The sequence below is a fragment of the Pipistrellus hanaki genome (assembly GCF_964339955.1).
Source record: "Pipistrellus hanaki genome assembly, chromosome: 5".
Lineage (NCBI taxonomy): Eukaryota > Metazoa > Chordata > Mammalia > Chiroptera > Vespertilionidae > Pipistrellus > Pipistrellus hanaki.
The window spans coordinates 81363019-81380613 of NC_140507.1; the positions used below are offsets into that span (position 1 = coordinate 81363019).

Sequence of the window (17595 nt, forward strand, 5' to 3'; positions counted from 1 at the left end):
CCAGGCCCGGGGGCCTCCGCGGGGCCTCCCAGAGCCGGAGTCCAGCTGCAGATTGGTCTCCAGAAGGATTCGGCTTAATTAGTGGGTTGGAACTTTCAGCCCCACCTTTCAAACCTTCTGGGAGGGGGGAGGCTGGAGACTGAATTAATCACCAAAGGCCAAAGATGAAATCAGTTGTGCTTATACCATGGAACCTCCTGGGGCTCCAGAGAGCTTGCTGGTTGGTGAGGACAGGGAAGCGCTGGAGGGTGGCAGCCCAGAGGGGGCCCAGGAGCTCAGTGCCCTGTGCATCTCTCCATCTGGCTGCTCGGGAGTCGTATCCTTTATGATCACTAAACCAGTAAGGGAAGCCCTTTCCTGGGCCCTGTGAGCTGTCCCAGCGAATGATCAGATCGGAGGATGTAGTGGTGGAGCCTCCAACCGACAGCTGACGGGTCAGAAGTCTAGGCGGCAGCCTGAGACGGGGCTGGTGTCTGTAGCGGGGGCAGTTTTGTGGGACTGAGCCCTTCACCTGTGGGGTCCATGCCAACTCCGGGTAAAGTGCCAGAACTAAACGGGAGGGAACCCGGTTGGTGTCTGGAGAGTGGGAGAACTGGTTAGTGTAGGGGAAAAACAAAACACAATTGTCATCAGAAGTGTGAGGAAACAATGTAGGCAAATCTTGCAACCTCCCTAGACCTCCTTGTATCAGCTGTGTCTCTGTGGTTCACCCCCCAAACTATTCCAACTTCCGCCCTGAGAGGTGCTGCCTGGATGTGAGCACGCCCACCTCACAGCTCCTCAGGAAAGGCCCCCGTGGGGAGACCGGGCTGAGATCACAAGATGGCAAATGGGCACCCTCAAAGCATGGCTCTTGGTCTACTTGGTGTCAACACACCCTCTTCTCGCTCTGGCGCCCTCTGGAAGTGCCTGCCAGAGGTGGTGCCAGGGGAAGTCACATGGTAAAACCAACCCAAAGCAGCTCTTGAAGCCTCACAGGCAGACAGGGTGACCAGAGGGAACGTGTCGATGGTGAGGAGCCCCTCTTCGATGGCTGGGACTGTGGGCATATGCCACTCCTTGGTACCTGTAAATCAGGCACAATTCAGACACCTTCCGAGCAGGGCTGGGTCGAGTCAGTGTCCCACACACACTACCAGCCCAGCTTGCCCTGTATCCGGGGCCACCAATGCTCACATCCCCCTGGGGCCCCAAGGCAGACGCCCAAGCCCAGGTCTTGCACAATAGCAAAGCCTAGCTGAGGCCAGGGAAGAGCGCAGCCTGGCAGTCAGGGCTCTGGAGGTGAGAATCCCAGGTCCAAATGGCCCTGTAGAGTCTTCTTAAAAGGCTGAGGTCCTGGCCTGTGCGCTCAGTGGTCAGGGCCAGCCTGCTCACCTAAGGGTCTCAGGCTCCATTCCTGGTCAAGAGAACATACCTGGTTGCAGGTGTGATCCCAGGTCCAGGTCAGCTGACGTGGAGGAGACATCAATGTCTTTCTTTCCCCCCCCCTCCCTTCCTCTGTCTCTTAAAAAAGAAAAAAAGGGGGGGGAGTATCCTCAGGTGAGGATTAACAACAAACAGGCTGTGTGATCTCAGAAACCGGTCACTCAGCCACTCTAAAACTTAAGTTTCCTCAAAACGGGAGAATAGAATGTTGGGGGAGGTGCTTTCAGGAAGTATTTGGAAAATCCTGGACTTCCAGTTAGACCCATAAAAGGGAGGTCCTGCACAAAGCACCCCACCTCCAGATCTAGATAAAGACCCCCTGGCTCAGATCCCTGTGGCCCCAAGACTCAGTTCCTCCAGCCCCTCACCAATAATAAACAAACGGAGCAGACTGTAAGCCAAACAATGCTCTGTAAACAAAGTCAATTTCACCATTTTATGGAGGTATACGACCGTTCTGTCCGTTTCACAAACAGGGAAACACAGGCCCAGAAAGTCCAAGTTCCTGCCTCTTTCTTCCTACCTCAGGCGGGGGCTGTCCCCTTCCCAACCCGAGCGCTCGCTGGTTCCAATCACTGGAGTCTCCAGGACGCCCCCGCCCAGCTCGGCCAGCAGCCGGCCCGGCGCCCAGCGCGCCTAGATGGCGCTCGCCCCGCGCCAGCCGTGCGGCCCCTCCCGGCGCCGGCTCCCCCTCCGGCCCGGCAGGAGGAGGAGGGAGCGCGGGGGAGGGGAGCGGGCCCGGCCCGGCACAGCCAGTCAGGCCCCGGCGGGGGAAGGAGGAGGCGGAGAGCCGAGCTGGCATAAGGAGACTTTACTGAAAACAGAAAACCGGCGAACCAAATATTACAAACAGGAATGTAGACTCGTAGCAAAACAAAACTGAAAAGGGGAAAAGAAAAAAGCAAAGAGGGCGGGGAGGAAAGGTGGGAGGGTGTCTGTCGGAAGAACGGAGGGGGCGGGGGCAGAAAGCAAGGAAAGGGAGGAGTAGTTTTCTTCTTCCTATTTCTTTAAAAAAAAAAAAAAAAAAAACCAACACAAAAAAACACACACGCACACAACCAACGTTTGTTCCCGAGTAGAAACATAAATAGGGCAGAATCGAACACTGTTCTCTCTTCCAAATGCAAAAAAAAAAAAAAAAAAAAAAAAAGTAAAAGAAAAGGCAACGCAGGGCTTCAGGCTGCGCCCCCTCGGAGCCCTCCTCGGCGGTGGCGCGCACAAAGGGGCGGCCGGGCGCGCGGGTTTGTGCAACGCGGGGTGCCACGCGCGGAGGGCAGAGGCGGCGTGAGGGAGGGAGGGGCGGGGGGTCATGCGCCGGCCCCCGGCGGCAGGGGTTCCAGCTTGTCGACGGCGAGGTGCCCTCTCCACGTCCTGGCACCATCCGGGCGCCCCCGGGGCCACGCCCTCTCCGAGTCCGGGGGCCCCCACGCCCCCTCCCACGCGAGCCCGCCTCTCGCGGAGGGGGGCCGCGCATGCGCCCCGCGCCGGGCTCAGTACGCGGACACCTGGTGCTGCGGCAGCAGCTGGCAGCCGCTGTTGACGTGGCTGAGGACCTTCTGCTTGAGTTGCGCCACCTGCTCGCGCAGGAGGCTCGCGGTGGACGCCAGCTCCGTGTTCTGGCTCTTGAGCGTCTTCACCTTCTCCTCGAGGCGCGAGATGCGCTCCAGCTTGCGCTTCCGGCACTTGGAGGCGGCGATGCGGTTGCGTAGCCGCTTGCGCTCCGCTTTGATGCGCTCTTGAGTGTCCATGTCGATGGGCGACAGCGGCGGGCTCTCGCCGAAGCTCGGCACGTCGGGCACGGTCTGCGGCTCATCCTTGAGCGCGGCGAGGCGCGGCGGCCCCAGCGCGCCCGGGGGCGGCGGCGGGAAGGGCACGGGCTCGGCGGCGAAGGCGACCGCCGCGGCGCCCCCCGCGCCCCCGGTGCTGCCCGCGTAGCTGCTCAGGTTCGCGTAGACCGGCGCCTCGGGCGTGGCCGCCGCCGTGGCCAGCTCGCCCGGAGGCGCGGCGCTCGGGGCCGTGCCCGAGGGTCCCCCGGCCGCCGCGGCGGCGGAGGCTGCGCCCGCGCCCAGCTGGTTCTGCTTATGTAAGTCCTCCAGGGCCTTAACGAAGCCCTCGGCGAATTCCTGCTCCTCGCTGGCCGCCACCTTGGGGTAGAGGAATTGCGTGCTCGTCGGCGTGGTGGTGACCAGCCCGTTGGACTGGATGATGAGGCGTTCGAGTTCCGGCGAGGCGAGCTTGAGCAGCCCCAGGTCCGGCGAGGCGAGCAGGACGTCGGGGGTCGCCGCGCCAGGGGCGCCGTCGGTGCGCAGGGGGGGCGGGGGCGGCGCGGCCGCGGGCTTGAGCACCCCTGCCACCTGCTCGCTCAGGCCCAGCGTCAGCGCATCCTTCTTCATCATACTGCTGGCCGCTGCCGTCGGGGGCGCCCCGGGGAACAGGCGACCCGAGGACGCGAAGCTGCCGCCGCCGCCACTGCCACTGACGCCGCCGCCCAGGCCGCTTAGCGCCTCATCGCCGTAGAAGGGTGTTTCCATCCTCCGCCTCCCCCGCCGCGCCGGTCCGGGGGGGAGGGGAGTGGCCGCGGCCTCCCGAGAGGCTCGGCCCCCCCCCTGTGCGCTTGGCCCTGAGCCCGCCCAGGCTGCGGCCGCTGCGCCCGGCCCTCCGTTGGCGGCGGCTCCTGCGCCGCGCAACCCGCGCGCCTTCTTATAGCCTCGGCCCAGCGCGATGAGCTCATTGCCCCCGCTCGCCATTGGGCGCGGATGACGTATATCATTTACATAGAGGGGCGGGGCCAGGCCATCGACGCTCCCCCGGCTGCCGTTGCCCCGGTGACGCGCGGTAAACGGCACAACAGCGCGCTGCCTTGTGGGTTGACGTCATGGGGGTGGGCCGCGCGTCTGGGCCGGGTCACCCCGCCCCGGGATCTCTGTGTACAGCGAAGGCCCCCGGCGCCGCCTCCCGCCAAGGCACGTCCGGGGTGGCGTGATAGGCTCGGCCACCCGGCGCCCGCCTGCTCCAAAGCCCCGCCCCGCGTCTGCGCGTGGGGCCAGTTCGGCGGGGGCGGTGCTGGTCCCGGGGAACAGGGGTGGGGGATATGAGGTCCCAGATGGGTAAATAACTCCCTGGCGCCTCCCGATCCACTGCGCAGACGGCGGTTCCCTTACGCATCTCGGCCAGGCTTTGTGCGCTCTGGAGCCTGAAGGGATGGGGGAGCGGTGGCCAGTGACTCGCCAGAGATGTGAGCCAAGTCTGCCTTCACCCACCCTCACTCCAATGCCCGGTGTTGTGTGTGCCTCAGAAGGACAGAGGAGGGGAAAGGAGGGCTGCCAAAAATTGTTGGACGCGCTTTGATCTTAATATCTTTCACTGGGAGCCCTCTAACGCACGGGGTCCAAATTGCTGACATGCGAATCCAACTCAGCGAGTGACCAGCCCGTAGAACCCGGGCGCCCATGCCCCGGGGCAGCCGCATACATTTTAACTCTTTGTCTGCCAAGGCCTGCTGTGGCTCCTCGGGTTAGGGTGCCCTACAGTTTTTCCTCCCCACCCCTCCCCCCCGTTTCTCCCTTTAGCCCTGCTTGGGCTGTTATCCCAGCTGGTAATTATTACCTGCTTATTACCATTATCATGACTGTTAGGGCTTCATGAGCCGCCCTAAAGGCTGGCTGGGGATGGGATATGAGGGAGAGGGAGGGGGGAGGGAACAACTCCCCAGCACTCCCCAGGATCCTTGGGATAGCTGAGTCTGACAGACAGCCCTTGCATACAGCCTTTCCTTGGGTCCTACCCACTCAGGAGGAAACCCACTTCTCAGCCAGCTGGTGGAGGCTCCGAGTCCACACCCATTCCTCCTCCTCTGACCTTTCACCCTTACCCTCTCTGAAACTTGGCTTCCCAGATCATTACTGCCCCAGGAGCTCTGTAGCTGCTATGCCCTCTGGTGATTCCTTGGCCCAGTGCAAAAGTATGTCCTCAGAGAGACCCTTCCTCCTCACCTGGTTCTCATTTCCTTGGAATTATCCAGATGGAATGGGTCATAAGGCTCAAGAAGATAAGAACCTTGTCTATCCTGGGCCTGGTGGTTCCCCAGCTCCCTGCACAGGGCCTGCCTAGCATACCGTGGATGCAGAATGTTGAAGGAGAACACTACCTGGTTGGGTGTGCTGTGACAGTCTCTGGCCTTGGTTGTGTGACTGGCCTGTGGGCAAGAGCAGCACCTCCTCCTCCCCACCACTCCCCCCTCCCCCTCCAACTCCCTTTCTCACCTGGCCCTGCCCTTAATGGCTTTGGAGCAGAAAGGCTGAGGGTGGGACTGTGATTATGAGCAAGAAGCCTGGACTGGCCTGGCAGGCAGAGGGCCAGGCATGTGGAGGTGTGTCTGTGTACACACTTGTCTACCTGTGCTTGTGTGTGTGTGTTCATGTGTGGAGCAGGGTACCTTGTGTATATGCGTGTCTGTTTCTAGGCGCGTCAGTTTCTGTGCCCTCTTGACCTGTCCTCTTGGGTCCCAGCCTGGGCATAAAGGGACCCCAGTTGGAAAGGATTACAGGCCAAACCTGAAGCCAGCCCTGTCCTGGGACCCCTCTCCGGGGCAAGACTGGAAGAGAGGGGACCATGCTTCTCTCCAAGGCAGGAGAGTGATTGGGTGGCCTAGGGAGGCTCCACCCCGACCGTGGGTCCCCAACTTTTTCTTTCTTTCTTTTTTTTTAACCTTAATAAGTTCTAAAAGATGAAATAGAGAGGGGGCCGGAGACCGGGATGCAGGACACAGGCTTTATTGAAAAGAAGAGCACCACTGCCGGCTGCTTCCAGAGAGAGGGAGGGCTGGAGTACAGCACGCTTTACGGGGAGGGGCGGGGCTTAGGGCACTAGCACACGCTGATTGGTGGTTTCATGGAAGGCCTATGATTAGGTACCTAGGGGCTTAGGGTATTTGGTAGGTGCTGATTGGTGGTTCAGCGCTCAGGAATGTCTGACTGCAGGAGGGAGGGAGGATCTATCAGGTAGGTGAATGAACTGTGGGCAGAGCCGGCCTGAGCTGAAATACTAACCAGCAGACAGGCAGAAGCCAGTTGGCCACATTGATGGAGGGCAGAGAAAGGTGGAGCCAGAGAGACAGAGGGAGAGAAGGAAAGTGAGGTGGCAGAGTCTCCAGCAAAACTGGGGGGGGGGGGGGGGGGGAGGCTAACTGGTTTGGCTCAGTGGATAGAGCATAGGCCTGCGGACTGAGGGGGTCCCAGGTTCCATTCCAGTCAAGGGCACGTACCTTGGTTTCGGGCACATCCCCAATGGGGGGCGTGCAGGAGGCAGCTGATCGATGTTTCTAACTCTCTATCCCTCTCCCTCCCTCTCTGTGAAAAATTAATAAAATATATACATATTAAAACTGGGGTGGGTGATATTTGTTCCAGACTGTATTTTCATCTTTATTCTCCCAGCAGCTTCAAGAGTCTGGGGGCATTATCCCACTTCCTAGAGCAGTGTCCAGAGGGGGTCTACGACCTTACCAGAACTCAGCTAGTCCTCCCCACTCTCCCCCTCCACCCCATTCCCTACAGGGTCTTAATCTGAGCCCACCCACCCCCATCACCCCGGCTCTGGCCTCTTCCTGAAACTCGGTTTAATGTTTGGTTTTCATTTGAAGACCCAGAAACCTAAAATCTATTGAATAAAACGGAAAAAAAGGAGTTAAGCAGGAAGCTGAAAGGGGTGAGGTGGAGGGTCGATCTGGGGTGAGGCTAGCGGGGGGATGGTCCCCCGGTGCTCAGGACCCCGCAGGTCCCGGTGGGCTAGTAGGGGCAGTCCCAGGGAGCTTAGCCCCCCCCCCCCCCGGGGGGCTGGAGAGGGCGGGGATGGCGGAAACCTGGGTGGTAGGACCCGGGGGCGACCAGAGAGAGGCACTGGCTTGGGGTAGGGGCGCGTCTGGCCCCGCCGCATTCCTGAGGATCGGGTTATCGGCAGAGCCCGAAGCCCCTCCCTCCCTCCTGTCCCAGCCTGGAGCCCATAGGCAGCCACCTCCCCAGGCCAGGGGCAGGTGTTTCTCTGGCCGCAGGGCAGGGACCCAGGCCCTGCCCTCCTGGCTGGCACTATATCCCTCTCTTTCACAAGGCCATTTTGCAATTCCCACGTCCACCCTCTGCAGCAAGGATGGGGCCAGATCTGGCAGAAGTGGCTGCATGACTGGTGGCCCTGCTGACCGCTCCTTGAGGCCGTGGTGTATCCTCAGCCTCCTGCAGCCCAGGAGAGTCCTTCAGGCCAGTCAGTGTTTGTTGATTGACTGATCTATGTTGCAAGGGCTCCTGCAAAGAGGAAACACCTCACACCAGCCACTTCCACCCCCCAGGACAGGCTCGCCCAGTGTTTATTGAATGTGTTCTTGCTGTATGCCCAGGCCCAGGTGAGGCTCTTTCACAGGTGGATGCTGGGAGAATCGGGGGGTTTTGGGAGTTGGTGAATCCATTTTCATGAGACCAGCTTCGGAGGTTGACTTGTTTCTTGTTCTCCTTTGGGCTACCTACCGTGTGCCGGCCTTGTATACTGGGTATTGGTTTTTGGCCTTTCTCATCACCACCTGAGTTGTTCTTCTTTTTTCTTTTTTTCTTTTTTTATATATTTCATTGTTTGGTTTTTTTTTACAGAGAAGAGGGGAGAAGGATAGAGAGTTAGAAACATCGATGAGAGAGAAACATCGATCAGCTGTCTCCTGTACACTCCCTACTGGGGATGTGCCCACAACCAAAGTACATGCCCTTGACCGGAATCGAACCTGGAACTTTTCAGTCTGTAGGCCGATGCTCTATCCACTGAGCCAAACCGGTCAGGGCTGAGCTGTTATTCTTATAGGAGACAGAAAACAACATAAGAAGCACATAAGCACTGTCACTATTGTTTTTTCTTTTTAAAAAAATATATATTTTATTAATTTTTTTACAGAGAGAAAGGGAGAGGGATGGAGAATTAGAAACACCAATCAGCTGTCTCCTGCACACTCCCTACTGGGTATATGCCCGAAACCAAGGTACATGCCCTTGACCGGAATTGAACCTGGTACCCTTGAGTCCTCAGGCCAACGCTCTATCCACCGAGCCAAACTGGTCAGGGCAGCACTGTCACTATTTTTCCTTTAGTTTGACCCCTGTTTCTGTTTTTACTTCAGTGAGTATATTTCAAAAGGGAACCTTCGAGTCACCAAGAATGGAAAACCAGTTTCTCTTGCCATAAATAGAAGGAAATCCAAAAAACGATTAAATGAGAGCAAAACACAGGCATCCCCTATCAGCTCAGGGACACTCTGGGCCAGACCTAGATCAGGAATGTCCAAACGTCCAGAGAGCAGTCAAGGCAGGGCAACCCCAAGCCAAGCCAAAGAACACTTCAGGAAGGACCATGGGGACCCACTGGTGGTTTCTGGCCCAGGGGCCCCAGCCCACAGCTGATGCTCCGTCAGAGTATCCAGCCTCAGCTCAGCAACAAGAGCACCTGCTATTTTTGAGGTTTGCCTGCACCAGCCAGCACCCTCCGAAGGCCCTGTGGGGTGCTGGCCCATGTCAGGGGCAGAGGGAGGTAGCGGTGGCGGGCAGCGACTCCACAGGGCTGCTGCCGGGAGGTCGGGTCGGTTCGGTTAAGTAGAAGCTCCCACTTCCTCCTCAGAACCTCGGGGCTGTCCCCGCCCACGCTCCAGTGGGCCTCTGGTGAACCCTGACATCCGTCCTTCTCCCAGGAGCTGAGGGCCCCTGGTGTCCTTCCCTGGCCATCTGGGGGTTGGGGAGGGGTTGTGTGAACCAATATATTTGAACAATTAAGTGAATGAGTGGATGGAGTGATGGATGAGTTCGTGAAGTAATGAACGGATGAGGCAATTCACTATTGGCTGCATCCATGCTGCCAAGATTGTAGCATTGAGAGGGTCGGAGACGGGGATGCCAGGACACAGGCTTTATTGAAGAGAAGAGTGCCAGCTGCTTCCAGAGAGAGGAGCAGAAGACAGCGAGGGCCTGGGCTCCATGCACTTTTAAGGGGAGGATAGGGGACGGGGCTTAGGGCACTCAGCACACGCTGATTGGTGATTAGGGACCTAGGGACTTAGGAATGGGGGCTTAGGGTATTTGGCAGGTGCTGATCGGTGGTTCGGTGCTCAGGAATGTCTGGCCTCAGGTGGGGTTTAAGTCCCTCCATCAACTGGAGCAGGGGTCTTCAAACTACGGCCCTCGGGCCACAAGCGGCCCGCAGAGGAGTCTGATCCGGCCCGCCAGGTTTTTTGGGCAGTGAGCGCAGCCGAGGTGTTACAGTAGGAATTAGTAGTTCATATAGTCCGGCCCTCCAGCTCTCTGAGGGACTGTGATCTGGCCCCCACTTTAAAAAGTTTGAGGACCCCTGAACTGGAGGAAGGGAGGACCTACCACTCTCCACACTTCCTTAAAACCCCACAGCAGCCCTCAAGCAGGGACATCTGCTCCCATTTTTCGAATGGACACACGGAGGCGCTGAGCAAAGCTTGGCTCCAATCTTGGGAAGGGAGGCTGGGATACAGGCCCATCTCTCCGGGAGAATGGGAGCCTGGGAATCCGGTGCCTGGCCTGTCCGAAGCTGCAGCCGGACCCGGGCCTGCCGGCGGGCCTCCTGGTAAAGGCCCGGCGCCCGGGAAGGGAGTAGGTTGGAAAGGGGCGCGGCGGGCAGCCCAGGGGAAGGCGCAGGAAAGAAGGAGCGGGAGGAAGGGAGCAGGCAGAGTCCGGGTCCATCACGTAGGGGCTCCCGGGAAGGAAGTTGGCTCCGCCCCCACCCCCTGCAAGGGAGACCCCGAAAACACTAGCTCGGCCCCACTCGGGCGCGGGACGGACAAACCCTCCGAGCCTGAGGCCGCTCGGCAAACTGCCCTCCCCCTTTCTTATAACCCCCCTCCCCCCTCCCTAAACCCCCTTCTCCCCACCCACCGCCCCAGTCCACCACCGCCTCCGAGGGAGGAAGTGGTGAGGAGGGAGGAGGCCCCCGTTCTCACTTCCCTTGGGGCAGGGCGGAGCCTGAGCGCCCCCTCCCCCGCGGGGAGCGTGGGGGCCCCTGCACCGGGGTGGGGGTCGGAGCCGCAGGAGCCGGGTGATCGGCGAGGCCCTGGGGCCCCGTGACCTCCCTAAACCCTCCGGGCTCCCCCCGGTTCTCATCTGGAAAGTGGGGGGCAGACACTCAACCTCGAAACAGAATTGCTCGGTAAGAGGACCCCGCCCGGGGCTCCAGGAGCTCCCGCAGGGCGGAGAGACCCGGCTGGACCCGGACCCGCCCCGCCTGCGAGGTTCGGGGCGGGCCTCGGAGGATCCTGCAGGAACAGGGCTGGATGGGGTGGGAGACGAGTTCCAGGCGAGAAGCTGGGCGCAGGCAAAGGCCTGGAGGCTGGACGGCGCCTCCCGCGCAGCCCCACTTTGCAGGGTCTGCGCTCCCTCCGCACCCCCCCTCCCAGGCCCGGCGCGGGGGGGGGGGGGGCGGCGGCGGCGGCGGAAGCGTTAACCCCGCAGTCTGGACGGGGCGGGGGGGGGGGGGGCGCGTTAGTGTGACGTCAGGGGAAGCGGGGCCGCGCGGGAGGCTTGGGGGGTGTGGGTGGGTAGGACCCGCCCTCCAGGTTCCCCACGCCACGCCCACAGGGAAACTGAGGCACAAACAGCAAGAAGGCTGAAGCACATCTGGGACTGGGAGCCGAACCTCCGGGCCCAGCCTCTCCTCTGACTGCCCAGGCCCAGGCGGAGACGGCCCCCAGGTCGCGCGGCTGGACTCAGCTGGTCCCATTGTCCTATCCAGCGGGGGACAAAACCCCCCAAACCAGCGCCCGGCGGCCCGGGCTGAGCCCCGGTTAGCGCCACACCTGCGTGGGCCTCAGTTTCCTCCACCGAACTACATGCAAGGAAGAGAGCATTCTCCAGCCTCTGGAAGGTCTGGGTGGGGTGGGAGGGGCGGGTGTGGAAAGGTCAGAACCGAACGGGGAGCCCAGACATCTTGGGTGGGGGACCCTGTGATGCGGGATTCGAATTCCTGGCTGGCGTGGGCTCCCCTCCTCCCTTATCCACCTCCCTTTCTTCCTCCGCCCCCGCCTGTCCCTCCCTCCATTTTTCTCCTCTCCCCCCCCCCCCCCGCCCCCCTCGCCAAGCTTGGCTGCTCGTCTGGGCCGCTAATTAAATGCAGGGCTGGGGGGAAGGGGACGCCGTGCGGTTAACCCCTTCCCCGCTGGTTCCTGGAAGCCTGCCCGGGTCTGGGGGGGCGGGGGGGGGGGCACGATCGTCCGATACTGAGCCTCCTCCGCCCCGGACTGAAGGTGTAGGAAAGCCTATTGGATGAATAGGTAGACCAAGGCCAAGGGGCCGGGTTAATGAGGGTTGGGGGGCCGGGAGCATAGAAATATTGAGAAAGGAAGGGGCGATGGTAGCTGATGTAAAGGGCGAAAGGCAGATATGGAGGGAGGGGGAGAGCAGGAGGGAGAGGGGAGAAAAGTTCAGTGGAGCCAGAGGGAGAAGGCCAGCGACCTAGAGCGAAAGGAGGGAGAGACAGCTGGGAAAGGCTGGAGACGGGAAACATGTTTATCATGCTTTTCCCTGGGATCCATCCTTCTTGGCTGGGACTGGACCGAACCAGCCTTCCGTGAAGATGGAGTGACTGTCTCCCAGGGCAGCACAATGGAGCTGGTGGTGACATGCACCGGTGATCAGTTTGTGGTGATGGTGTGTATGGGGGCAGGGGGCGCTCATAGGCCACCCCAACTTGTCCTGGAGGCTCCGTGGCAGACACCCTGGACTGGCTGGCCCACTGCCCACTGCCTTTCTGTTCCCACTGTGGCTTGACCTGAGGGCCAACCTGCCCAGGGAGCTGTAGGTCATTCCGAGGTCCCGCTCTGCCCTTGTAGTTCGGATCAGATGGAGAGGACCCAGACACCGGCCTTCCATTGCCCGGTTCCCCCTTCACTGCACACTGGCCACTGCCAATCACAGGCTGGGTTAACCAAGGCCCACATTCTTAGGGTGGGAACAGCTGGATACATAGATAACATGTAATGTCCAGTAGTGCCAGGAGTTATGAACACATTGCAGCGAGGGAGTGCAGAGGATCCTCCTTCAAAGGGGAGCTGGGAGGGTGCAGCTGAAAGCCGGATGGCACATGCAGACTCTGAGGCGGGAATGCACAGTATGCTGGAGGAGGCCTGAGGTGGGGTAAGGAGAGGGGAGAGGGGGAAGGTAAGGGTGGGAGGATCACAGGAGCACCCAGGTGATAAGCAGATGGGGTGATGGGTAGTTGGAGTCCTCACCTACTCTCCCCACCTCACTTTCCCCACCATGCCCATGGTCCGGGAGGCGCAGGGGCCATCTTCATCCCTCTGAGTGCCACCCTGGCCTCCCCACACTCTGGCTTACTGCTTCCCTGTCACCCCCCAGCTCTGCCCACTGCCAGTCTTGCACAGGCTGTTACTTCACCTGCAATATCCCACTGCTTTAGATAGTCCCTGCCCCCTTCCAGGCAGAGCCTGGAAATTCTGCAGGGAGCTGTTTGCTCAGGAGGCAGAGGGCTGAGAGGGAGGGGGGAATGGGCATCTTGGTCCTTGAGTGCTGTCAGCAGCCTGGGTAAAAATAACTGCCCCTGCCCCGGCAATGACGTGCAAGTGTCTGCAATGATGGGGGATGTGCCTGGAGGAGGATCAGCCACGTTGCCATGGCGATGCTGACTCAGGCAGAGGCAGGTAGCAGCATCTGGTACCCAAGTGGCCTGTCCCTGTGTTCACCGCACCCTGCCAGGCCCCTACTCTGCAGGGTCCACTGGGGGAGTGGCTTCTGAGACTGGAGAAGGATGGCAAGACCCTGGGGTTGCTAGGTCAGTTCCTGCATCAACCCATCCAGCACCTGCTGCATCTCTGCCTCTCAACTCGGAGTACAGTCCAAACCCTTCCCCACAGATCCCAGAACCTGCAGCGGCCGGCCATCCCACCTTCCTCTCTCCCGGTCATTTGTTCTCCAGGCACAAAAGCCTCTGCTTTTCCTGCAGCACATCAGCACACTCCCACCTCAGGGCCTTTGCACATACTGGTCTGCCTGGAAGACCCTGAGGGTCACCTGGCATTTATCTTGTTTGATTCTTGGCTTCCTTATTATCTGTTTCCACCCTCATCTCCAGAGTATGGTCTGTGGTTGTTCTGGAAGCCGGTCTGCCAGTTTCTGCCTTCATTCCCCTCACCGGGAAATGGGCACACGGGCACGGTGGTCACAGCATGACCTCATGGAGAAGGTGCAGATAAAGCGCTTACAACGGTGCCCAGCAGAGAGTTAACAATAAGCACTTAGAAAGAGTCCACGTCCCCTGAGCTGCTAACGGTCCATCCACACAGAATATTATCCAGCCACAAGGAGTGACACACTACAATGTGGATGAACCTCGAAGATGCTGCTGAGAGAAACCAGACACAAAAGGCCGCATGTGTATGATTTCATTTATGTGAAATGTCCAGAACCACCAAATCTATAGACACAGGAAGCAGATTGGTGGTTTAGGGGCTGATGGAGGTGGGGATAGACATGGTTTCTCTTTGGGATGAAAATGTTCTGGAACTAGATAGAGGTGGTTGCACAATACTGGGAAGGGTACCAAATGCCACCAAACTATTTTAAAAGGGTTAATTTGATGTTAGTGAATGTTACCCACTTAGGAATAATAAAAAGGACTTTGGGTGAAAAGAGGAAACCTGGCCCTTGCCGATGTGGCTCAGGTGGTTGGGTGTTGTCCTGTGCACCCAAAGTGGCCAGTTTGATTCCTGGTCAGAGCGCATCCCGAGGTTGCCAGCTTGCTCCCTGGTGGGGGCGTGCAGGAGGTAACCACTTATTTCTCTCCCTCCCTCTCCCATCTTCTCTGTTAGGACAGAGCGTGACAGGAGGCTGAATGGCTGGCATGACGTCAAGGACGTCTGGGTGCTTGAAGAGGACAGCCTGCCCCCGGGGAGAGGGAGGGAGAAGGACCTACAGTCTCTGGGGTCTCACAGCAAGTAAGGGAGGCTATGGGGTTCAGTCCAGCTGAGGGCTCTTTTGGGGAGCCTGTCTGCAGACTTGTGGACACAAACAGCAAGAATAATTTTCTCGCCCTGGCTTGTTTGGCTCAATGGATAGAGCGGGGGCCTGCGGACGGAAGGGGCCCGGGGTTGGGTTCATTTTTGGTCAGGGGCACATGCCTGGATTGTGGGCTCAGTCCCCAGTGGGGGGCGTGCAGGAGGCAGCCGATCAATGATTCTCTCATGACTGATGTTTCTGTCTCTCTCCCTCTCCCTTCCTCTCTGAAATCAATAAAAAAAAAATATTTTAAAAACCAACTTTCTCATTTTTAAGGAAAACAGTAAGATATCCCTGGATAGTGTTGCTGCACCCAGGCACCCCCCTCCAAGAATAGACTTCTAGGGTTTTCAGAAAAGGTTGCTTTTCCAGAATGTCCCTGGGGAAACTGCATCCTGGTCTCCATGGTGACAATGGAGGGAGGCCACTGCGCCCATTTAGACACAACCTCCAACCCTGGCCAGCAGGGACACTCAATGTGCTGGAGGGTCACAACATGGAGGGACAGGACCCGGGTGCTCACAGGAATGGTTTTCAAAGGAACAGAGAAGGGAGTGAGGGAGGGGGAGGCTCATGCGGACCCGCAGAGTATTTTTAGGCACTGAATGTAGCCCTGAAATATTTCCACGGCCACTCCCGGGCCTGAGCCGGGTGACTATTTCAGTGCCTGGTTCCAGTGGAGGCGGGGCACGGATGAGTCACCTCTGGGTGACTGGGCCTAGACCCGAAGGGGCCTGCAAGGTGACTGCTCACCAGCCCTGGCCAGGCATCTGGTGCCAGCGTCTGGGGCATAGAGGACAGTGGCCTGGCCACTGCCCACCGGATGGCATCACTGCTCCCACCCCGCCCCCTCAGACAATGGGCCTGGAGATTTACAGAGCTGAAGAGGGTCCTGGAAGAGGCTCAGGCACTCCACAGGTGCTCACCGAAGCACCACTGAGAGCTTCAAGCATGAATAGAGCGTTTGCTGTATACCAAGCATTCCCTCCTGTAACTCTCCCAACAGCCCCGTGAGGTAGACTCAGGCCCGTTACCAGCAAGGCATGGCGGGGTTAAACCTGCAGGGCCCCTTATGGGCCTTGAACCCAGTCCCTCAGCTGAAACCACAGTAAGGGGAGGGAATTTTTTTTTTTTAAATATATTTTTATTTATTTATTTATTTTATTTTACAGAGAGGAAGAGAGAGGGATAGAGTTAGAAACATCGATGAGAGAGAATCACCTATCAGTTGCCTCCTGCACACCCCCTACTGGGGATGTGCCCGCATCCGGTACATGCCCTTGACCAGAATCGAACCCGGGACCTTTCAGTCCGCAGGCTGACGCTCTACCACTGAGCCAAACTGGTTTCGGCAGGGGGAGTGAATTTTTAAGCAGGAGGCTATCTTGCCTGCTCCCTGCCCCAACTGATTCGAGACTCCTGTGCTTGGCACAACAGAACTGAGAGAAGGTTAATGGGCCCTCTAAGTTAAAGGACGAACAGGGAGGAGCTGTGACCTAGGGTCAAGCACCCATCCTCTCTGTGCCGATGTATGGGAGCCCACCACGTGTTCTCTCCTCTCTTCCAGGACCAGTGCCTCTTGTTCTTCCAGAGCCGGTTTGACGTGTCCCCTCATTGAGCTCCCCCTCCACTCTATGGAAAGGTCCCTCGGGTCCTGGACTTACTGTGGAACTGGCAGCTCATCTGCCTGGGTCCTCACGGCAGCCTTGCTCCTTGTTCCACCTCACGGCCTCCATGAGGGGCTTTACTGGTTTCTTAAAACCAATAAAGAAGTTCCGAGTCCGCAGAACTACCTCTTCCTGGGCTGGCTTCACCCTGGCCCTGTGTTCCAGAGCCCTCTATTGCTTCCCATTTCAGTCAGGGCCTGCACCCACTTCCTGCCCTCACTTTGCTCCCATCACCAACCTGCACAGCCTTTGCATGGGCTGTTCCTCCATCTGAACTCTTCCCTAAGACAGCCGGCGCCCTTGCCTCGCTCAAGCCCTTCACACATATCACCTTCTTGCCTTCTCTGACCACCTCTACTTCCCACTTTGCTTTCTTCTCCTCCAAAAGCACCCGGATGGGTTGTGGCCCCCATTCCTGTCCTAAGCCAGCCCTCTGCCCCTGCTGTGGCAGTGGCCTCTCCCATTGAGTGGACAGCAGGCCTTCTCCCCCTGACTAAGCAGCCAGCCCTTTGTCCACAGGGGATGGCGGAGGACCCTGGAGCACATGCTGAGCCACTGGAGACACGTACTGCCAACACCAGGAGGTGCCTGGCACCAAGGTCCAATCAGAGGGTGGGAGGACAGCTGCCGTCACACCTCCTGGAGGTGGTGGCGGTAGGTTCAGTGCAGGCTTCAAGGAGGAATGACTTGGCGGTGTGCGCAGGCAAGGGTGATACAGAAAAGCAACAGACACCTCCCAAACAGCTGTACCTACTGTATGTCCCAGGAAAGGGCTCTTGGCCCCAGGCTAAATCACACCTGGGCGAGTGAGGCTCCTGATGGCCACCAGGAGCAAACTCCAGGGGGAGGGGTCACTGCCCCATTTGAGGATCCTGCATTGTCTGCCGAGAGGGCACAGGCACTGCTGACAGACCACCAAGACACAAAGATCGAGGCCCCTTACTTTTGGCTTATGCCTGGGGGGAGATGACAGGACAGCTAGCCAAGCTGCCCTTTGGGAAGGTGAGGGCCGGGTGGACAGAGCAAAATTATGTAGACTTGCATGGGCTGAGGCTAAGGGCAGTGTGGTGACCAGAAAGGGGCTCATATCCCTGAACTTCAGAAGGATACAAGGTGCTGGGGCGCTCCTGGTCCAAATCAGTTAAACTGCCAGGAGCAGGCCTCCACGACTTCCCATCACAGCCCATGGGCTGCTTGATCCCAGAGCCCCCATCTCATCAAAGCTCCACCAGACAGAACACCTGTGGCAGGAGCCCCGCTCCCCACCCCTCAGACCAGGAATCCTTCTGCAGAGAGAGAGAGAGGGAGAGATGATGCTGAGAGGTGGGGGTGGGAGCCAGCAGGCAACCACAAGGCCCAGCCTTGCCACCAACACTCTGCTATTTCGAAAGAACCATTCACACCAGAGTTCACCCAATAAGAGAAGGCAACTGACTCACGTAATG

General features: G+C 58.9%; 1 protein-coding gene across 1 annotated transcript; it reads right to left on the reverse strand.

The window, feature by feature from the left end:
* Positions 1-2221: 2221 nt before the first annotated feature.
* On the reverse strand, positions 2222-4476 carry JUND (JunD proto-oncogene, AP-1 transcription factor subunit). Its single transcript, XM_084884703.1, has one exon. It carries the CDS (start codon positions 4170-4172, stop codon positions 2916-2918), a length of 1257 nt encoding a protein of 418 aa, XP_084740829.1. The 5' UTR covers positions 4173-4476; the 3' UTR covers positions 2222-2915.
* Between the last annotated feature and the right edge of the window lie 13119 nt (positions 4477-17595).

Coding starts and splice junctions, on each gene's coding strand:
- JUND (XM_084884703.1), bottom strand. CDS start 4,172: ATGGCGAGCGGGGGCAATGAGCTCATCGCGCTGGGCCGAGGCTATAAG.